Source organism: Aphis gossypii, chromosome 1, assembly GCF_020184175.1.
Source record: "Aphis gossypii isolate Hap1 chromosome 1, ASM2018417v2, whole genome shotgun sequence".
Taxonomy (NCBI): domain Eukaryota; kingdom Metazoa; phylum Arthropoda; class Insecta; order Hemiptera; family Aphididae; genus Aphis; species Aphis gossypii.
Window position 1 is genome coordinate 22,584,016 of NC_065530.1, and position 17,816 is coordinate 22,601,831.

The 17,816-nt window shown below is 31.0% G+C and overlaps 2 protein-coding genes across 2 annotated transcripts; both read left to right on the forward strand.

The window, feature by feature from the left end:
- The first annotated feature begins 3,579 nt into the window (after positions 1-3,579).
- On the forward strand, positions 3,580-11,512 carry LOC114129121 (myb-like protein AA). Its single transcript, XM_050197770.1, has 3 exons — positions 3,580-4,208; positions 7,483-7,776; positions 9,221-11,512. Exons 1-3 carry the CDS (start codon positions 4,065-4,067, stop codon positions 10,040-10,042), a joined length of 1,260 nt encoding a protein of 419 aa, XP_050053727.1. The 5' UTR covers positions 3,580-4,064; the 3' UTR covers positions 10,043-11,512.
- Positions 11,513-16,738: 5,226 nt separating this feature from the next.
- Positions 16,739-17,517, forward strand: LOC126555922 (uncharacterized). Its single transcript, XM_050211009.1, has one exon. The coding sequence runs from the start codon at positions 16,944-16,946 to the stop codon at positions 17,391-17,393; it is 450 nt and encodes a 149-aa protein (XP_050066966.1). The 5' UTR covers positions 16,739-16,943; the 3' UTR covers positions 17,394-17,517.
- The last annotated feature ends 299 nt before the right edge of the window (positions 17,518-17,816 follow it).

The window sequence follows — 17,816 nt, forward strand, 5'->3', positions numbered from 1 at the left end:
TATTGTAATAAAAAATAGGTTAGGAGGTACGTTTAATATTATTGAATAGTATATTACTATATTAGTATTAGGCTATTGTCTATTACTTATGTTACCTACAAGGCTACATACTTATACTCATAAGCGGAAATTTGATGAAATTACTGGCGGAGGGGAGGCTGAGCAATAAATGCTCATTACACCTATATGCACTACTTTACTAAGTGTAGGTACTAGAGTCAGGGCCCCCACAAGGGGGGTATGATGGACCTTGAGTGCAGAAACCCAGTTATTTTAAGGGTCCGTAGATCTGTTGAAATTTTTTTGTAATTTTTGAAATTTTAGCAGAAATACTTAGTTTATATTAAATAATATTGTAAAATAACATTTTATTTACATAGTCATTGATTAATGGTAGTTAATTTAATATTTAACCATTGATTACGCTGAGCTCAAAGCCTACAAAATAAAATTTTAACTTAAAAAAAATATATTAAATATAAATTAGAATATACTTGTTTTTTTTCTTTTTTAATTTAGATAATACCTAGGTATTATAATAAAAAAATAAAAAGATATTATTAATGTTAAAATGCTTATGAATCTTGATTTTTTATAATTTATTAGCTATATTTACTATTTTATATCCTGTCTTAACAATGAATATTGGATTTGAATTAGTATAATAAAAAACAAATATTATTCTAAAAATTGTTATATAGATGGTAAATTGTATTTTTGGAAGTTTTATAAAGAGCCCGGACAAACATTTATTACAGGGGCTCGAAATTGTATGTGGGGGCCCTGACTAGAGTACCTGTACTTTAAACTTCATAGTCCCTTCAACTTTCAAGCCCGGAGGCCTCAATTTCTTCCTATGCGATACATTATTCTATAATCAATAGTATTAGTTAATTAAAAATTAAACTCTTAAGGAGCTTGCTAAATGCTGACGAAGATAGTAAATTTAAATTAGGTATAATTAATTATTAAGTATAAAATTATATGATTTGTTTGAATGTATAATGCCCTAATAGATATTAGTTCTATCAATTATTATTTTAAATACTGGAATAGTAAGGTATACCTAACTTAGCTAATAATATAGTTAGATACCACCTAACTATATTACTTAAAAATACATACATAGGTATTCAATCATGGCTTCTACGTTCATAAAAAAATTATTTTGTGACGCCCCAAATTAACATTAACCGATTGGCACCCTAAGATGTAGCCTACTCAGCATATTGTATAATCAGGTCCTGGATAAGGCAATTTACCAGTTATTAAAAATTAAAAATATATATTTTTCGTACTACACAATTTATATTAAACTTTACATTACCGCGGGGGGTTTTGTACTTTGCCTAATGCCCTAATACATAAATCAATAAATGTATTTAAACCATGTATACATAAACACGACTTAGTCAAAGTTTCTGAATAAATAATATATTAGTAGTTGGTTATTTAATCACATTTAGCATTTTAGCAAAATGTGAACTGCCCACGCTACTTGACAAAATGTAATATTTCGGCTTATGACTGAAAAAACTTTTTTGCCAAAACTATAGCGTCTTAAATACTCCAATATTAAGTATAAAATTATAAAATAAATATTATTTTTCAAATATAATTAAATACGCATAAATAATAATAAAAAAAGGGTGGTCAAGACTGTACAGAAAATGTTAATTTAAACAACTGGTATATGGTATTATATTTCTATGACTAGTCATTTTTAACTAGGTATTACAAAAATCTAAAATTATTTGATTGTAAATCGTTATTGTATGAGTGAATTTTAGATTTCGTAAACATTTAAACTTACGATAAAATTTTTTAATTGGCCAATGCTTAACTTCTTAAAAAATTATTGTAAGCCAAACTTATGGAAAATCTTGTATTAAATTTTCAACTTTTAGCTAATCATACAAATATTTTTTATAAATTTTTAACTACAAAATAATTTGCAAATATTCATAATTTTGATGACTCTTGTCAATATGTCAATATTTGAACTTCAAACGTTAATAAAAAAATGTATGCCTACCTATGTATTCTTATAATTTTTAAATCACTAGGTATAAAACTAACTCATGATGAACTTAGTATTACATTTTAAAGTATTTTTACTTAGCCCAAAAAATGTATCGATATTTATTAAAAAAAAAAATCTAAATAAAAACGAATATTTCAAATGCCTATAAATAGCATTAAAATGAGCGAAATATTTTAAAAATTAAATCATGTTATAAAAAATGATAATCTTAATAACTGGTGAAATTTTCAAGTATAGGTATCTACGGACTACGGTTTACACTTTTTAAATAATAACAAATACTTAAAACTGTTTGAGGTTAATTCGTTATTGTTTCGCAATTCAAAAGAAATTTAAAATTTAAAATTCAAACGTTTGATAATATTTTTCCTATAATGACACTTAGAGTTTTCTCTATTTGAAGCTATTTGAAGGAAAATTTATGGAAAACTTAGTGTTGAAGTTTTCAATCTTAGATACTTTATAAATACAAAAAAATGTATGAATTTTCAACTACAAATTTACTTGTAAATTTTCGTGATTTTAACATATTTCGTAAAAATTTGAACTTAAAACGCTTATAAAAAAAGATTGTGACTAACGATTTTGGATTTTTTTAACTACAATAAAAAAAATGTATAAGAAACCTTGTATTGAATTTAGATATCAGTACCTAGTATACCACAACACACGATTTTAGTCCCTACTATTATATTAACATGGTATTATTTATAAGTAGTAGGTAAGTGTATTCAAACACTAAATAAATTTAAGGGGTTTACCATATTATCTATAATAGGTACTAAATACTAATAATACTTAGGGCCGGATTAAGGTTTTTGCCGCCCATAGGCTAAAATAAATTTACCACCTAATTTACATAGGTAAAATTTGCTATTTCATTTGGACCGTTAAAATTTTCCGCCCTTTAATATTTTCCACCCTAGGCTTTAGCCTAAATAGCCTAAGCGATAATACGGCCCTCAGCCCTGATAATACTAATATAATAATAATTACTATAAATAATAAATACACTAGGTGTAAGGACTATACATATAGTAATAGTATATACAATATACTTGACATTATAATTTGTTCATAAACAATACGTCAATACGACGTTATGAGATTCTAAACTTTTTAAATCAAAACCATAATGGAATTCAGACGTAGGTATATCTCCAGACTCCAATAATAATTAATCACAAAACCTATTTAATATTTAAATAACAACCACACCTACACGTTGCAGTGATTACATTTCATACATAAAAATGCTGTTCAATCCCACATAACTGACATGCATATTGCATATGGACTAGGTATATTATACGGTTTTAAAAACAACATAATATTGTAAAACAATAATGTTATACACATTATTATTATGTCATGTGCGAGATGGCTGCAACTTCTGAAAAACCCACATGATTCACTGAATTATTATTTTTTTTTTAGATTTTTAGGATTTGTTAATTGTATTGTTTTCATATTACTCGTATTATCATTATTCCACTTGTGATCGGCGATCGCCGTTATTTAAAGTCGTCTTCGACGAGCACGTCCGAAGACCTTCGGCGGCAGACGGTTCGTCTTCAGCATTCGTAACGAATAATATTTTTGATTTTGTTGATTTGTTCTCGCCCAACCAGGATCTGACTTATTGTCCCTTGATCCCTCCTACCCCAAAAAACCTTTGTCTACGTAAAAATATACAACAGACCATTTTGCCACTCTCATGTTAGCGCGATACTATGTATTACGTAATATTATTACAACTACTTATACAACTAGTATTATAATTATTAAGAATTGTTTATTATATTATTCTAATGTTATCAACATTATCGTCATTTCGTCGTTTTGTGACTGTTTGGAAAATATTATCATATTATTTTTTTGTATAAAAATAAATAGTTTTTGTACAAATCAACGTCGTTTATCGTAACATCTAATAACAATAAAATAATATTTCGGTAGTATTGTCGTCGTTGTGCTTAGTGCTAACCGTCGTTATCGTCGGCCATCGTCGCCGAACGTCATGAGCGATATTAATTTGTCTATGAATTTGTCGTCCGACAGAAGTGATATTATTAGTTTCCAGTCGATCGACAACGACTCGCTAGCAATTGTGACCCAACAATATTACGGAAATCCTATCATCGTTGCTCCCACCTTATTGCAGGTAAGTAAACTATTAAAAATATTAAAAAAAACTATACATCAATACATCATAGATATTAAAATATAGGTTGTAATTTATTTTAGAAATGTCTCATAAGTAATTATAAATGGCTTGTTTTTCGGATTCTTATGATCGTTTGAACATTTTAAAAGTTAAAACCTATGCATTAGTTGTGTGATGCTATAGGTACCTAATATATTATTATACTATTAAGAATATTATACTGGTAATAATTTTTGTATTATGTGTTCAAATTTTCAATGTTTAGAAACTTATTTACGTGATATGTGTTAATTACGTTATAAGAATACAATGTTTTATCTGATATCTTTTATGTTGTTTACAGTTTATCTATCATAAATTATAATAGTATAATAGTATCAGATTTCAATACTGTTATTTATTTTTGATACCTAGTAAAAAAGTTCTGAAGACTTTGGTAACAACTAAATCATAATTTTTATTATTATACTCGTATAATATCGAGTATAATATAATATTATATTATACAATGCAACATTTAAAAAATATATACCTATAATATTATTATAAAATATATTTTATTATTTTTAATAAAAAATGCAGATCTTATTTGAAATAAAAAAGTTTATATCAATATAACACATTCCTTACATTGAATACAATTTTAAGTACCTATTTCAAAATATGATTTAAAGTCATTAAAAATCAGAATTTGAATAAATATTTATTAAGGTAAAGGGGGGGAGGGATGGACATGCTTGATAAATAATTAAATTTTTTATTATGATTCTTATTAGGTATTTATCACTTTTAACTATTTTTTTTTACTTCTAACACCGACAGTGCAAGTCTAATACATTGTACAACCACATGGGCGCCCATAGGTAACATTTTAGGGGGGGGGGTGAAAATAAAAAATTCTCAAGTGTAAGACAATAAAGATAATAATAATATTATGGTAATATTTATTGAGCTACAAGTTCATAATATTTTTTGTCCAGGGGGGGCAAGTGTCTTATCTTGCTTCTCCAATGGGCGCCTATGTACAACTTTGTATTTTTAATAAACCATAACATTAATGACTCTTTTTATACGGCTATTAATGGCAAATCAAATCTTTAGAACTATGAGTATATCGAAATATTTTTACGTTTTTGATTGTTGTTTTTTATTTGTTTTAAATTGTATTGTTATATTTTCTTTTGTATAGCTGTTGTGATGGACGGTGGTAATGGTAAGCGGTTGCCATTAGTGAAGCGAACGAAATATTGGTTATGTAATTACCTATACAGTAATATATAACAGATAGGGGTGTGTACCGATGTAAAATCTCTAGTGAATGATTACTAATTCTTTAATATAACTAACCTTTTTCAAATACTTTATGGGTTGAATTATATAGTGTTATATCCGTGTGTATAATCATAATGATATACCTATAACGACCGTTTATTATAATAAAATGTCTAAAATATGGTAATGCTATAATTTATTAGTAGGTAATATAAAATATAGAAAAATTATTAAAAATTAAATAATTTATTATAATTTAATTTAATTAATAATTTATAACATACATACAAAAAACGAGAAATAAACACGGTAAAACTATGTTCAATACATTTTAATCTTGAAGTCTTTGTACAAACATTATGTTCTTTGATCTCCAATCACAAACAGAATATGAAATGTATGCGTGTTGATTTGGCGGTGTATTTGTGTATGATGTCGTTTTATGTCTACATATATATAGACGAATGGTGATTAAAGATAGCGAATCAGCATTTTCCTAATGTTTTAAGCAATATAGGTATATTGATTGTAGTTATTATGTATAACTTGATAAGGAACAATTTATAATAATAAAAAAAAAGCTATTTAAAAATTTAAAAAATCTTTCTTTGCATATATCTGGCGCATAATTCAGTTTATTGGTTTTAACGAGCTTAACTTATTGAGACTATTAAAATAATTATGGATAAAATAATTGAAACCATTGAAACCAATAATAATAATAATAATAATAAACAATAAAAAGCATCTACAACTGCATTGTATTTAACTTGTTGCGTTTTAGTAGTTAATTCCGGAATTCTAGTAAAAAGAAATATTATTATATTAATTTATGCATTAATTCTGTGAATTTTCCGAAATAATGTTTATACAATTAAATTATAAGTTATAAGTATTAACTATGACTTATTTATCTTTTATACTTATTACCTATAATAATAGGTTCTATATATAGTACACTTATTGTATGGTTCGATGGTTGTATAATTTAATGTACCTACTGACTTAAATAAATTTTCATTTCTCAGTACTCTTGACAATAAAATGTCTCATACACCGTAATAATGGTTAATTAGTTTATTCAATTAAAATAATAACATTTATATTAAATAATTATTTTTTGTTGTATTGTATAAAAATAGTTTTTATTTTATTTATTTTAATATAAAAATAAGAATTTGCAAATATTTTACACCCACATTTTTGCTTATCTACGTTCTATACACGTATTTGTATTTATTATATTGTTTCAATGTATTCAGTGTTCACGCTCACGTTGCCAAATATTAACCTGTCTCCAGTGTGTTAAGATTAAATGTTGATACGATTAAATATTTCAGTTGGGTGAACTTGGATTGAAATCGGAGTTTTAAGAGATTCATGATAGGCAGTACTTCCGGTAAATACAATAGTTTGAATTTTAGCCATTCGAGACTTATTATAGGTATATAATATACATATTTTATTGAACATATAGGATTATATATACACACGAGTACTTAAATAATGTTTAAAATGTCATTATTAGTTTAAATATTTTATAAAAAACAACGACTTAAATTGTATGTTGTAGGCTTTTACTGTTATATATGCGTGGTTTGTTATTAATTTATTATTTTTCATAAAAATTTAATCGCAGACGTAATAATTGATGACTGCAGCAGGTCAGAAATAATGAATACACTTATATTTGAATATAATGGTTGACTGTTTTAAATTATTGTAGCATTATAAAATGTATTATAGAAATGTGTCCACGTAATAAAGTTAGTTAGCTAGGTACTTTATTACTCCATTAGGTTTTTTCGCTGATTTTATTTTTATATTTTTCAATAGTTTTGTTGTTGTTAAAATCATAAATTACCATTATAACTACTTATGGATGACAGGTTATACAATTTTTTTTAACGCCTTATTTTTATATTTTACATTATGTTTATAAGAATGATGAAGTTTATTTATTTTTTAAATAAGATAAGTGATCAATGTATTTTTTTAGTCTAGTCGTATTAATCAAAATAATCAGAGATCATTAACATGGAATATATTGTTGACTGATGAACAAGATGAAGTATCTGAAAAGTTTTTAAGGATGTATAATGAACCAATAACAGTTACTGAAAAATTTGGTTCAGCTATTTTAACGGTTCCCGATAACATAAGAAAACAAGCCGATGAATTATTCAAACCTTCGGAAATCAATCCAAACGAAATATTTGATTGGGTAAATTCTAAAGTCTCGTGGATTCTTCCATCCAGCTATCAACAATACCTTAAGTCTATTCCTTCAAACGTAAGTATTTTTTGTAACTTATGCCATAATTATTATGATAGTATTTTTTTTTCATTGAAAACATTATAACTTAGATATTACTATTCCTATTTCCTAATTAATAATGGTCATTACATAATTGGAATAGATTTGTATTTGTATACAATTTAAAACTATTGAACAATTTATCAGTATTAACGGAAAAAATTCGATGTTTTTAAATCATTATTAATCACAGACAACCCTTATAACGCGTGTTTTTGATTAATTATATGACGGTATTTTTTTTATTTTTTTTAATTTTATTCGGAAATATAAAAATACCGATGGAATATTTAAAACAGGCACTACCTACAAGCTACTGAAATAATAAAATTGAAAATGTAAGCAAGTATTTGACGTAACATTATTGTATACCTACGATTTGATTTATTTGAAAAATGTACACGTATTAATGGTCTATCAACAAAATCAACTCGAGATGAATTACCCGTCAGAAACTTTTCGTGGTATATACACGAGTTAAATGTATTTGAATGTATTTTTTTCATGCGGGTCGTCGGCTATTTACCTGTATTGATTTAGAACTAAAAAAAAAAAGAAAAAAAATTATTATATACGCCGCTAAAGCAATGTGTAATGATATGGTAACGGGCGGTGTACATGCGCAGTTATTATTATATAACAACACCGTCAAAACAATATACATATACATGTGTGACTGCATAATGTGCTATTACGGAATTTCGTTATAAATTATTATAATATTCATAATAACGGTCGGTGATTTATCGTGGCCTGATGCTTTCCGTCGAAAACTCAAGCGCTCCAGGTATAAAATTAAAATATAATAATATTATAATATCACCACGACTGGTATGTGGCGAGCGTGTCGCGACGACGACGACGACGACGATCGTCGCCACGGTGGTGGCGTGAACTTTTTTTATTTCTCGAGGTCGACGTATATAAAGTACTAAAAGAGGTTGACCATTCACCATCACCTGAATATTATTGTATAACACAAAACCGTATATGTAATAATATGTCATATTTTATAGCTGACGGGCACAGCCTCCCAATAGGCGGTCATGACTCGTGAGGCAACGATGGTCTAGGGCAGTGTTTCTCAACCTTTTTAGTGTCACGACCCCCAAAATAGGTATAAAATATGTAAATCACTTCGCGACCCCCCCCCATCTATATTGAGTACAAATTTGAACAATAAAAATATCATATCATTAACCAATTAACCAAAGGAAATTAACCATTCATAAATACTACGTGTATTTTTTTTATTTAATAAAAATGTTTACCATTTGGTAAATTAGCGTTTTATCATGTTTGACCTACGCGACCTCCAGGTTGAGAAACGCCGGTCTAGTGAAATATCCTATTAATATCCTATTAAGCCTCCCCACTATATTATAATAATAATTTTGCGATTTTTTCGTTTTTCAATCAGGTGCTGGAGAAGAGAGAAAGACACGTGCTGTACCCTTGGACGCAGTGGAACACGTCGACCGGCACGCAGCGGCGTCCGTCTCTCAACACGGCCGTAGCGTCTCCGGCGGCGTCCGACCGTTCCATGTCGTCGTCTTCGTCGTCGGTGCACGCGATGCACGGCAGATCGCCAAATAACAACAACAACAACAACAACAACAGCAACAGCAGCAGTAGTAGCAACAACAACAACTCGTTTGGCTATTGGGGCGGCGGCGGCGGCGGAACGGTAGCGGCGGCGGCGGCGGCTGGGACGGCTGACTGCACTTTGTCGTCTTCGTCGGCCAGCGAACTGAGCTTTTCGCATTGGTCGGGTGTCGACGCTACTTCGTCACCGCAACAGCAACAACAGTACCATCATCACCAGTACCACTATCAACAACAACAACAACAACAGTCGGGCGCGGGCTGGTCACCGGTGCAGGCCGTCCAGTCGTCGCCGTCCGATTGCGGCCGGTCGGTTTCGTCGGCCGAATTCGTGCAGTACAACGCCACCGCCGCGGACGGCCGCTCGCCGTCCCCGACGGCTGTCCGCTGGCCGTCGCGCCTGTTCTACTGCGTGAACACCGACAACAACACCATCAACAAGCTGGTGGAACACTACTGCACGTTCTGCTACAAGAACCACGAACCGCCCGAGGTGTACGGCAACCACCTGGTCCGGGACGACACGCGCACCACTTGTCCCAAGCTCAGGGCGCTCCGGTGCAAGCACTGCAACGGCACCGGCGACAACGCGCACACCATCAAGTACTGTCCGTTTCTGTATTCAAACTACAGTTGATGGACGGCCGGCGATCGCGCTTAGTGGCGGACACGCGGTCCACCGATTGCGCGGGTCGTTTTGTGGGTACCGGTGGGTGGGCGGTGGGTTACTGCCGGGTGGGAGGGGAGGGGGGATCGGAGGGTCATCGAACGATCTTAATCGAATTTTTTCGTTTTGTGTGTGTTACGTATAATAGTATGTGTAAGCGCTCGAATTAACCGCTATTTTTTTAACCGTCGCATGTGTGTTATAATAATAATGCTAATAATGATCACTATTATTTTTTATTTTATTTTTTTTAAAAAAAATTCTTATCTTTATCTTTCGCACTCATTCGCCAGTCAATAACAATTATATTATATTATAATATCGACACTCTCGAACGAGCGGATAAGATAAGTACACGATTTTATGAGTTTACAATGACCGTCACCGTTCGTTTTATCGTCGTCGTCGTCGTATTATTATAATATGTGCTCGATGTTATATATTATATTTAGCAGCCGGTTGATAATAATATGTAATGTTAACGCTTGTTCGTTGTTGCAATGTGCGTCGTGCGTGCAGCGTGCACACACCGTGCACCTCGCGCGACAACCGTTCTCGTTACGATCCCGTCGTATATTATTGCACTATATTACGACGATAAACGGCCGGTGTGCGGGCCTAAGCTTTTACTGTAGAAAAAAAAAAAGATAAAAATAAAATCCAGAACTTTACTACGATTTTGATGTGTGGTCGCTTTATTACGACGTGTTGTATTATTCTTTTTGTTGTATTATATTATATTATGTACTATTCGTTACTGTAAACTTTTTTCTATTCGGTCGACGAGTCGTTATTATTAATTTTATTATTATTTATTATTTTTTTTTTTATATCGTTATATTGTTTATATTATATTTTACGGATGTTTGACACGCATGCTTAAAAATCTTCGAGTTGGTATTCTAAAAATTAAATACACGCTCGGGGTTTGTTTTGTTTTTTAATCGTTAGATGAGATACTTCTTACGTCCACAATATCATATTATTAAATATAGGTTATTGTTTATTTTGGCTATAACGTTGTTTTGAGTTGAATGGGTTCTGTGACGCGCGTTCTCGTTAATATAACTTATTATATAAATTACCACTTGTATTAATGTTAATAACCTATTACATATTTTATGTGTTGAGTATGTTAATATTGTACAGTGCAATTCAAAAATATCGATTCGTGTGTTTTGTGACTAATCGTTAACACGTATTAAACAGTGCTAAAAGTTATAATTTAAATCACTGTTCAAATATAGGTGTTTAAATTTGGCTTTATCGTTTTATTTTAAAAATATGCAAATAAATGTACTGTAAATGTTTTTATAATATTGTAATTTGTATAATGTAATTATGTGATATTATTTTGTCTTGAAAAAAATAAATATAATTCTAAGGTAGGTAATAGTATTTCAATATTTTTAGCAAATCCTTGATACACGACTAATAAATTAACTATATTATTAACTACAACAAACATGTTATATTGCAATTTTATACATCGACCATCGAACGTACTTTGGTTAACCATTTCTTATTTCATAGAATTAAATAAGTTAAGTTAAGTATCATACAAATAATGAGCTATAGGTATTATAGGTATAATTATTGCCGATTGGATGAGAAATGTATCTTAAAATAAAACGGTTTTAAAAGCCATCTTCTACCCAATTAAATAGTCATAGTCTATGACCTATGTACTCGTAGACCATGGTTATATTTGTTATTGAGAGTTTTGAGATTTTTTTAAATGGTAAACTTTAAGTACCTACTTGTAGTTTTGTGCCTGAAAACAGAATATGTTTTGTTGAAAATGTAATGTTGATGATGTAATATACATATATTTAAAAATAGATATTATGTATTTAATATTACAATTTTTTTTTAAAAATGTACAAAATCTCACTGGTAAATCAAAAAAATATTAAATTCCTGGATACCAATTTTTTTTTCTAGTATTTTCTATCGGATGTAGCGTCTTAGAAACAACCACAATCGTAATTCAATTTCGATTAGCTCCAGAGTGATTCTGCACTAAACGTTTTTTCCCCGTCTCATATTATATTGTACACACAGAAAATAGTAAAACCTCTTTTTTTTAAAAAAAAATGTTGTATTACTTTTTAACTATAACAATTGTAAAGAATTATATTATTTTTGTCTTACCAGAAGTATTTATTTTTAAATTAGACATGACTTTATGAAAACCCAAATACACCTTCTGGTATCTGATAAAATATAAATAATGCCATACTTCATTTTAATTATGATGAAAGATTTATATTATATTGGTTCGGAACTTTGGAAGATGTAATCACTATGAATGAAATAAAAAGAGAGGATTTAACTGAGCCAAAAAAATAATTAAACTGGTTTAGTGGTAGTATGCCTTATTCTTAAGATCTTAGCGGTGTAATTAGGTACCTACATCAACGATCGGTGATGAGTAAAACATTTAAGTGTCGTAAAAACGTATTGTGTACTTCAAATGGTACTTTGAATTATAGTTATTATTTTTTATTAACATCACCTTTGTTTTGAATATTTTTTTGGAACATACATATCAACTGAAAAACGAGTGTTCTAGCATTATGAAAAATAAAACTTTCTAACAATGAACAAATAATCAGATGTAGGTATAGTTAACTTAGTACATAAATGAATATCAACGTTCAATACATGTGTTATAGGTTATAAGTTATAACTCAAAAATCACTAAATATGAGCTTTTAATTAATGACAACTCAAAAATTAATTTGAGTGATATAAAATTATTATAAATATACAAATATTAAATAACAAAACCAGCTTCTAATACCAAGTTAATTATTTTTTTGATGACTACTTTATAGATTTAATATTGAGCAGAGGTCGGGGGTATATTAATAGAATTCAAGTAACTGAGCAAAATTTTACGTTTGGTATGTAATGAAGGACCGTCTATGAATAAATATGAGAGGTCACAGACGCTTTCAGTGAAGTGTAATGTATAAAGAGGAGAGTCATTTAAACTTGGTTTATATAATCGTGATAGGGTAGAAGCGAGTGGCTCACGCGGAGTCGGTTGAAACGAACAATACTAGGTTCTTGGTAAATGGTAAATCTATAAGTTGTTGTAGCTTGTCAGCCACACGATGTGATTAGGGAACTACATCATTTAAATTTGGAGATTTGACCGATTGAGATAATTGATTTATGATTTAATTTAAAACACCAGAGAGGATTCTATGGAATTCTAAGAATTGTAGATTTATCATAGAATCGAAAACTATTAGATATTTATTTGGGTATAAATTTTAAACAAATAAGAGCTATTGTAACGTTAGAGACAAAAGGGGTAACGTGTTTTCGTCTAAATATATATTATTTCGATCTATGTATTTAGGTTGGATGAAAATGACAGACTTACCATTTTCAGGAGCAATTTCCAGTGAAACTTTTAAATTGTTTTCAGGTCTTTGACATAGGATTTTAGATGATTTATAGTGATGTTAATATCTTTAAACGAAGAAAATATCACCATATCACATGAGCGTAGATTAAGCATTGATGATCCAACTGCGATAGATGGATTTAAGTTAAATACTCGCAACATTTAATTCGGTTACTTACTCAATCTTAATATTATAGGTAGAAATAGATTTGGCGGAAATGAAAATCGAACATTTTTCGTTTTGGCGGGAACGAAAATCACATTTTTGGCGGAAACGATGACCACCCTTTGATTTATATGAATTTTTGTCTAAGTGACAAGGGTGCTCGGATTCGTACCTCGATAATAGTCAAAGAAAATTTGGTTTTATTGCGAGCAGGTGGTTTAACCTCACACGATTCGCCACCCAAAGACGATGACATGTAAATATATTACACTAACGATTTAGATTATGGAAATTGCTGTAGCGAGTAGACGGAATAACATAACCGAACATTACAGTTTCTGAAACGCGAATGAAATATGAGTTTATACGCCTTTAATCAATATCTGATAAAACACGTTCAAAATAAAAACAATACTTTTAAAATAAAGATGAATTTGGTTTTCAATAAGTATAAAACAAGGCTTATTATTTATTAATATTAATATTTTATCCATTTAATATTAAATAACTATGATTCCTAACAAATAGTATATAAATTATAGAAAGAATTCAAAAATAAAATTTAAAACTGTAAAATATATTTGAAAACCGTACCATTTTGAAATTTACTTTAAAATAATTCGTATTTTCCATCACATATTATATATTTATTTATACACATCTTAGCCCTTATTATAACAGAATAGTATATCTATGGAAAGAATTGAAAAAGAAAAATCAAGATAGGGATACTGTTGGATATTGGCAGAACAAAATGAATAAGCAGTATATAAAGTATAAAATACACGCTAAGTAAAATAAAAATGTAAAGGAAGATTTTTTCCTCACGAACCGACGATTACGCTAAAAACGTATACGTAGTGTGATGTTGAGAGCGTATATTTTTTGTGTCAAGGTAAATTTCACAATGTAATGTATAGGTTTATTTTCGGGTATAATGATATTAGTAAATCATTTTTAAGTCAATCACACCGTGACAAAACATCGCACAGATCGACATCCTTCCAAAGAATAACCACAATATTATTATTAATATGATCGTTCGGTATAATATACCATATTATATATCGCACCTTTTGATACCACGTTCCAATTATTGGTTTTTGGTTATAAGATCAAAAGGAACACGTAAAAGTGTATGAAAATATACTGTTTTCACTTTTCTGGTATTTGTAAGTTAGGTATATCTTAAGTATACGTGTTAGCAGTGAAAATTAGAATTTTATTTCATGGGCGGAGATCGGATAAATACATTTATTCTAATATTATGCATTTAGATATTAAATAGCTGCAATGCTGTATACTGTATGTCTGAACGCAGTAAGTAAAATTATAATAATACGTTGAGGTAATTAGATAATTTTTTTTATCATACCTTTAGGCCACACATGTAAAATGTACTATAAGTCTGCAAATGACACATCACGCAAAGTCATTCACGAACCAACAAAATAATTAAATACATTTTTTAACTTAAATATATCATGTATTTTTAATTTTATTGCATATTACATTTATATATATTATATTTCTATTTAAATAATAGTCAATCCCCATAAACATTTTAATTATGCGACCTCATACATTTGTACATACAATAATAAAAATTATTTTAGAACCAACTTACTATTGATCGGATAAGAAGTATATACAAGTTTGAAATTTTCCTCTGCTACGTGTTGTATAATATTAATTATTGTCATTATTTGTAATACCATGAATTTATAACCAGGCATGATTGCTAGACTACGTTATTTCACTTAGAATACCCAAACTTAAAAATTAATTTACATATGGCGTAAAAAATAATAATTATAGACATTTTCATTTATCAATTAAAATGGGGGACAAGTTTTTTTTTTTTAAAGATTATACTTAAAAAGTTGATATAGTAAAATTCACGAGAAAATGAGCTGTATTGCTTTTCTGTAGGGTCTTAGGGCCCTCAAAAGTTTGGGCTTTTAAGACCGATAAATGTCTTAACAGTTCTATGTTCGCTTCTGATATATGAATCATCATTGATTCCTTATATCGGTAAAGACATTATTTCATATAGAATATGGACCCTAAGTTCACTCACTGTGGTGCATACTTGACATGTATAATCGGACTCGAAGACGGAAACCTCACATCCCTCCCCTCTCTCCAGAAAATCGATAAATGATACTGTTGTATTGGTACCATAATAATGTCATCAGTTGTCACTATTTGTTGTATATATATTTATCTATACTTTTTCATCGTCATTATTAAGCTGGTTGTTGGCAGGACTCGATTAGCCTTTTTAGTTTTAGTATAAGTGTCATGTCTCATGTGACACGCATTGTATAGGATAAACTTAAAGCCTTTAGGTAAGAAACAATCTGTATTCATTTTCAGACAAATCGTGAACATTTTAAATATTTAAATATTAAACTCATCACTTTATTCATATAACTCGCTTAAAAATCTAACGGAAATATTGGAATAAATATCGTAACACTTGAGACCGATATTCACTGTTATTATGTGTCATAAACAATGCTTAAAACCGTATATAACGAAAGTAAAAGCTGAACTCAACTGAAGTTCCTGCGAAAATTGTCCGTATTGCGCACAATTTAATCGTAAGTCGTACCACGTACCTACTATTACCTACAATGATATTATCGTATAATAGACGACAAATTCGGGTGTGGCATTCTCATCTCAATTATTGTTTTACCGTCGGAAGTCATTTTCGCGCGTGTCGCCGACGAAACGGCGATAAAACGTAAAGAAAGACACCAAACTATACTATACTCACCCCATACCGTGCACCGTTGATGCGATCATACGATTTTATTTTATTTCGCCTATTATACGTAGTAACGATATTATATATCGTTTTAGCCACTACAAAGTTTGTCGCCGCCGCCGTTATCTATACCAAACAAAATTGTCGTCGTTTGGCAATAATGATTTATCAATTTGTCGAGAGTCGCGCACACGATTATGTTATATACACATATACAGTCGACCTGCCAGGTGCTCGTGACAGGTTGGGTTTGGTGACACACACACACACTCTCACACTCACACACACCAAAAACACGGTTTCGAGTGTTCAAACAAATAATAATAATAATAATAATAATAATGACGATACACTATGCGCCCACGTCGAGCACCGTGTATTCCGCATATCGTGCGCGTTTTATACTTCTGTCGTTTCTTCGTCCGCCGTCTCGGCAGTCCGCGAACACCCGTACCGACGAAAACGTCTGCCGCCACAGCCGCCGTCGCCGTCGCCGCCGCCGCCGACCATGACCCGCGGGCCGATCGCGATTGCCGTCGTACCGTTTATACCGTCGTCTTCGTCTTTGCCGTCGTCGTCTTTGTCGTCGTCGTCGTCGTGGTTGTTGTTGTTGTCGTTGTTGTTGTTTTTGCCGCTGTCGTTGACGAGTGCCACCGCCGCCGCCGCCGGGTCGACGGTCGCCGTCGTCGGACGGCCCGTGGAGATCCGCGCGGCCGTCATACTGCCCGCCGAGTCCAAGTTCATCGTTACGCTGTCCAAAGTGATGCCCGTGCTGGACATCGCAGTACGCGACCTGTACGCCAGGGGCATACTCCGGAAAACGGACGTCACGTTCAGGTTCATGCAAAAGGACGACAAGTGCGAGGACATCGAGGCCATGCGCTCCGGTTTCGAGCTGATCATCAACGGTCGCGTCGACCTATTCCTGGGACCCACTTGCGATTATGGCGTCGGTTAGTTAACTATTATGATATACGGCATTTTTAAACAATGTATTTACCAATACGACTGTGATGAATACAATATATATATATATTATTACGAAACGAAACATTTGATTTGACCTTTGCTCAATCGTATATACATTTAGTGTACTCGATACACACCTCCTCCGCCCCGAAAAAACACAAAAAAAGAATTAATTGTTATTAGATATATGAAAAACGTTAGAATTCGTAATTTCGAGTTGTCGATATGATCAAAAATTAGAACGCGACGTTAAAAAAGTACCTCCTATGTTTTCGCTAAAAATTGTTTACCGTAAAAGATAACGCGAATACATTATTGTGAAACGTATTTACTGCAGTCTTCTTTAACCTAATTTTCAACACCCCGAATAATTCCATGTCACTGTAATTCAGATCTATAGTCTGAACGATTT

Coding starts and splice junctions, on each gene's coding strand:
- LOC114129121 (XM_050197770.1), top strand. CDS start 4,065: ATGAGCGATATTAATTTGTCTATGAATTTGTCGTCCGACAGAAGTGAT. Junction 4,209..7,482: donor TTGCTCCCACCTTATTGCAG/GTAAGTAAACTA, acceptor GTATTTTTTTAG/TCTAGTCGTATTAATCAAAA. Junction 7,777..9,220: donor TTAAGTCTATTCCTTCAAAC/GTAAGTATTTTT, acceptor TTTTTCAATCAG/GTGCTGGAGAAGAGAGAAAG.
- LOC126555922 (XM_050211009.1), top strand. CDS start 16,944: ATGACCCGCGGGCCGATCGCGATTGCCGTCGTACCGTTTATACCGTCG.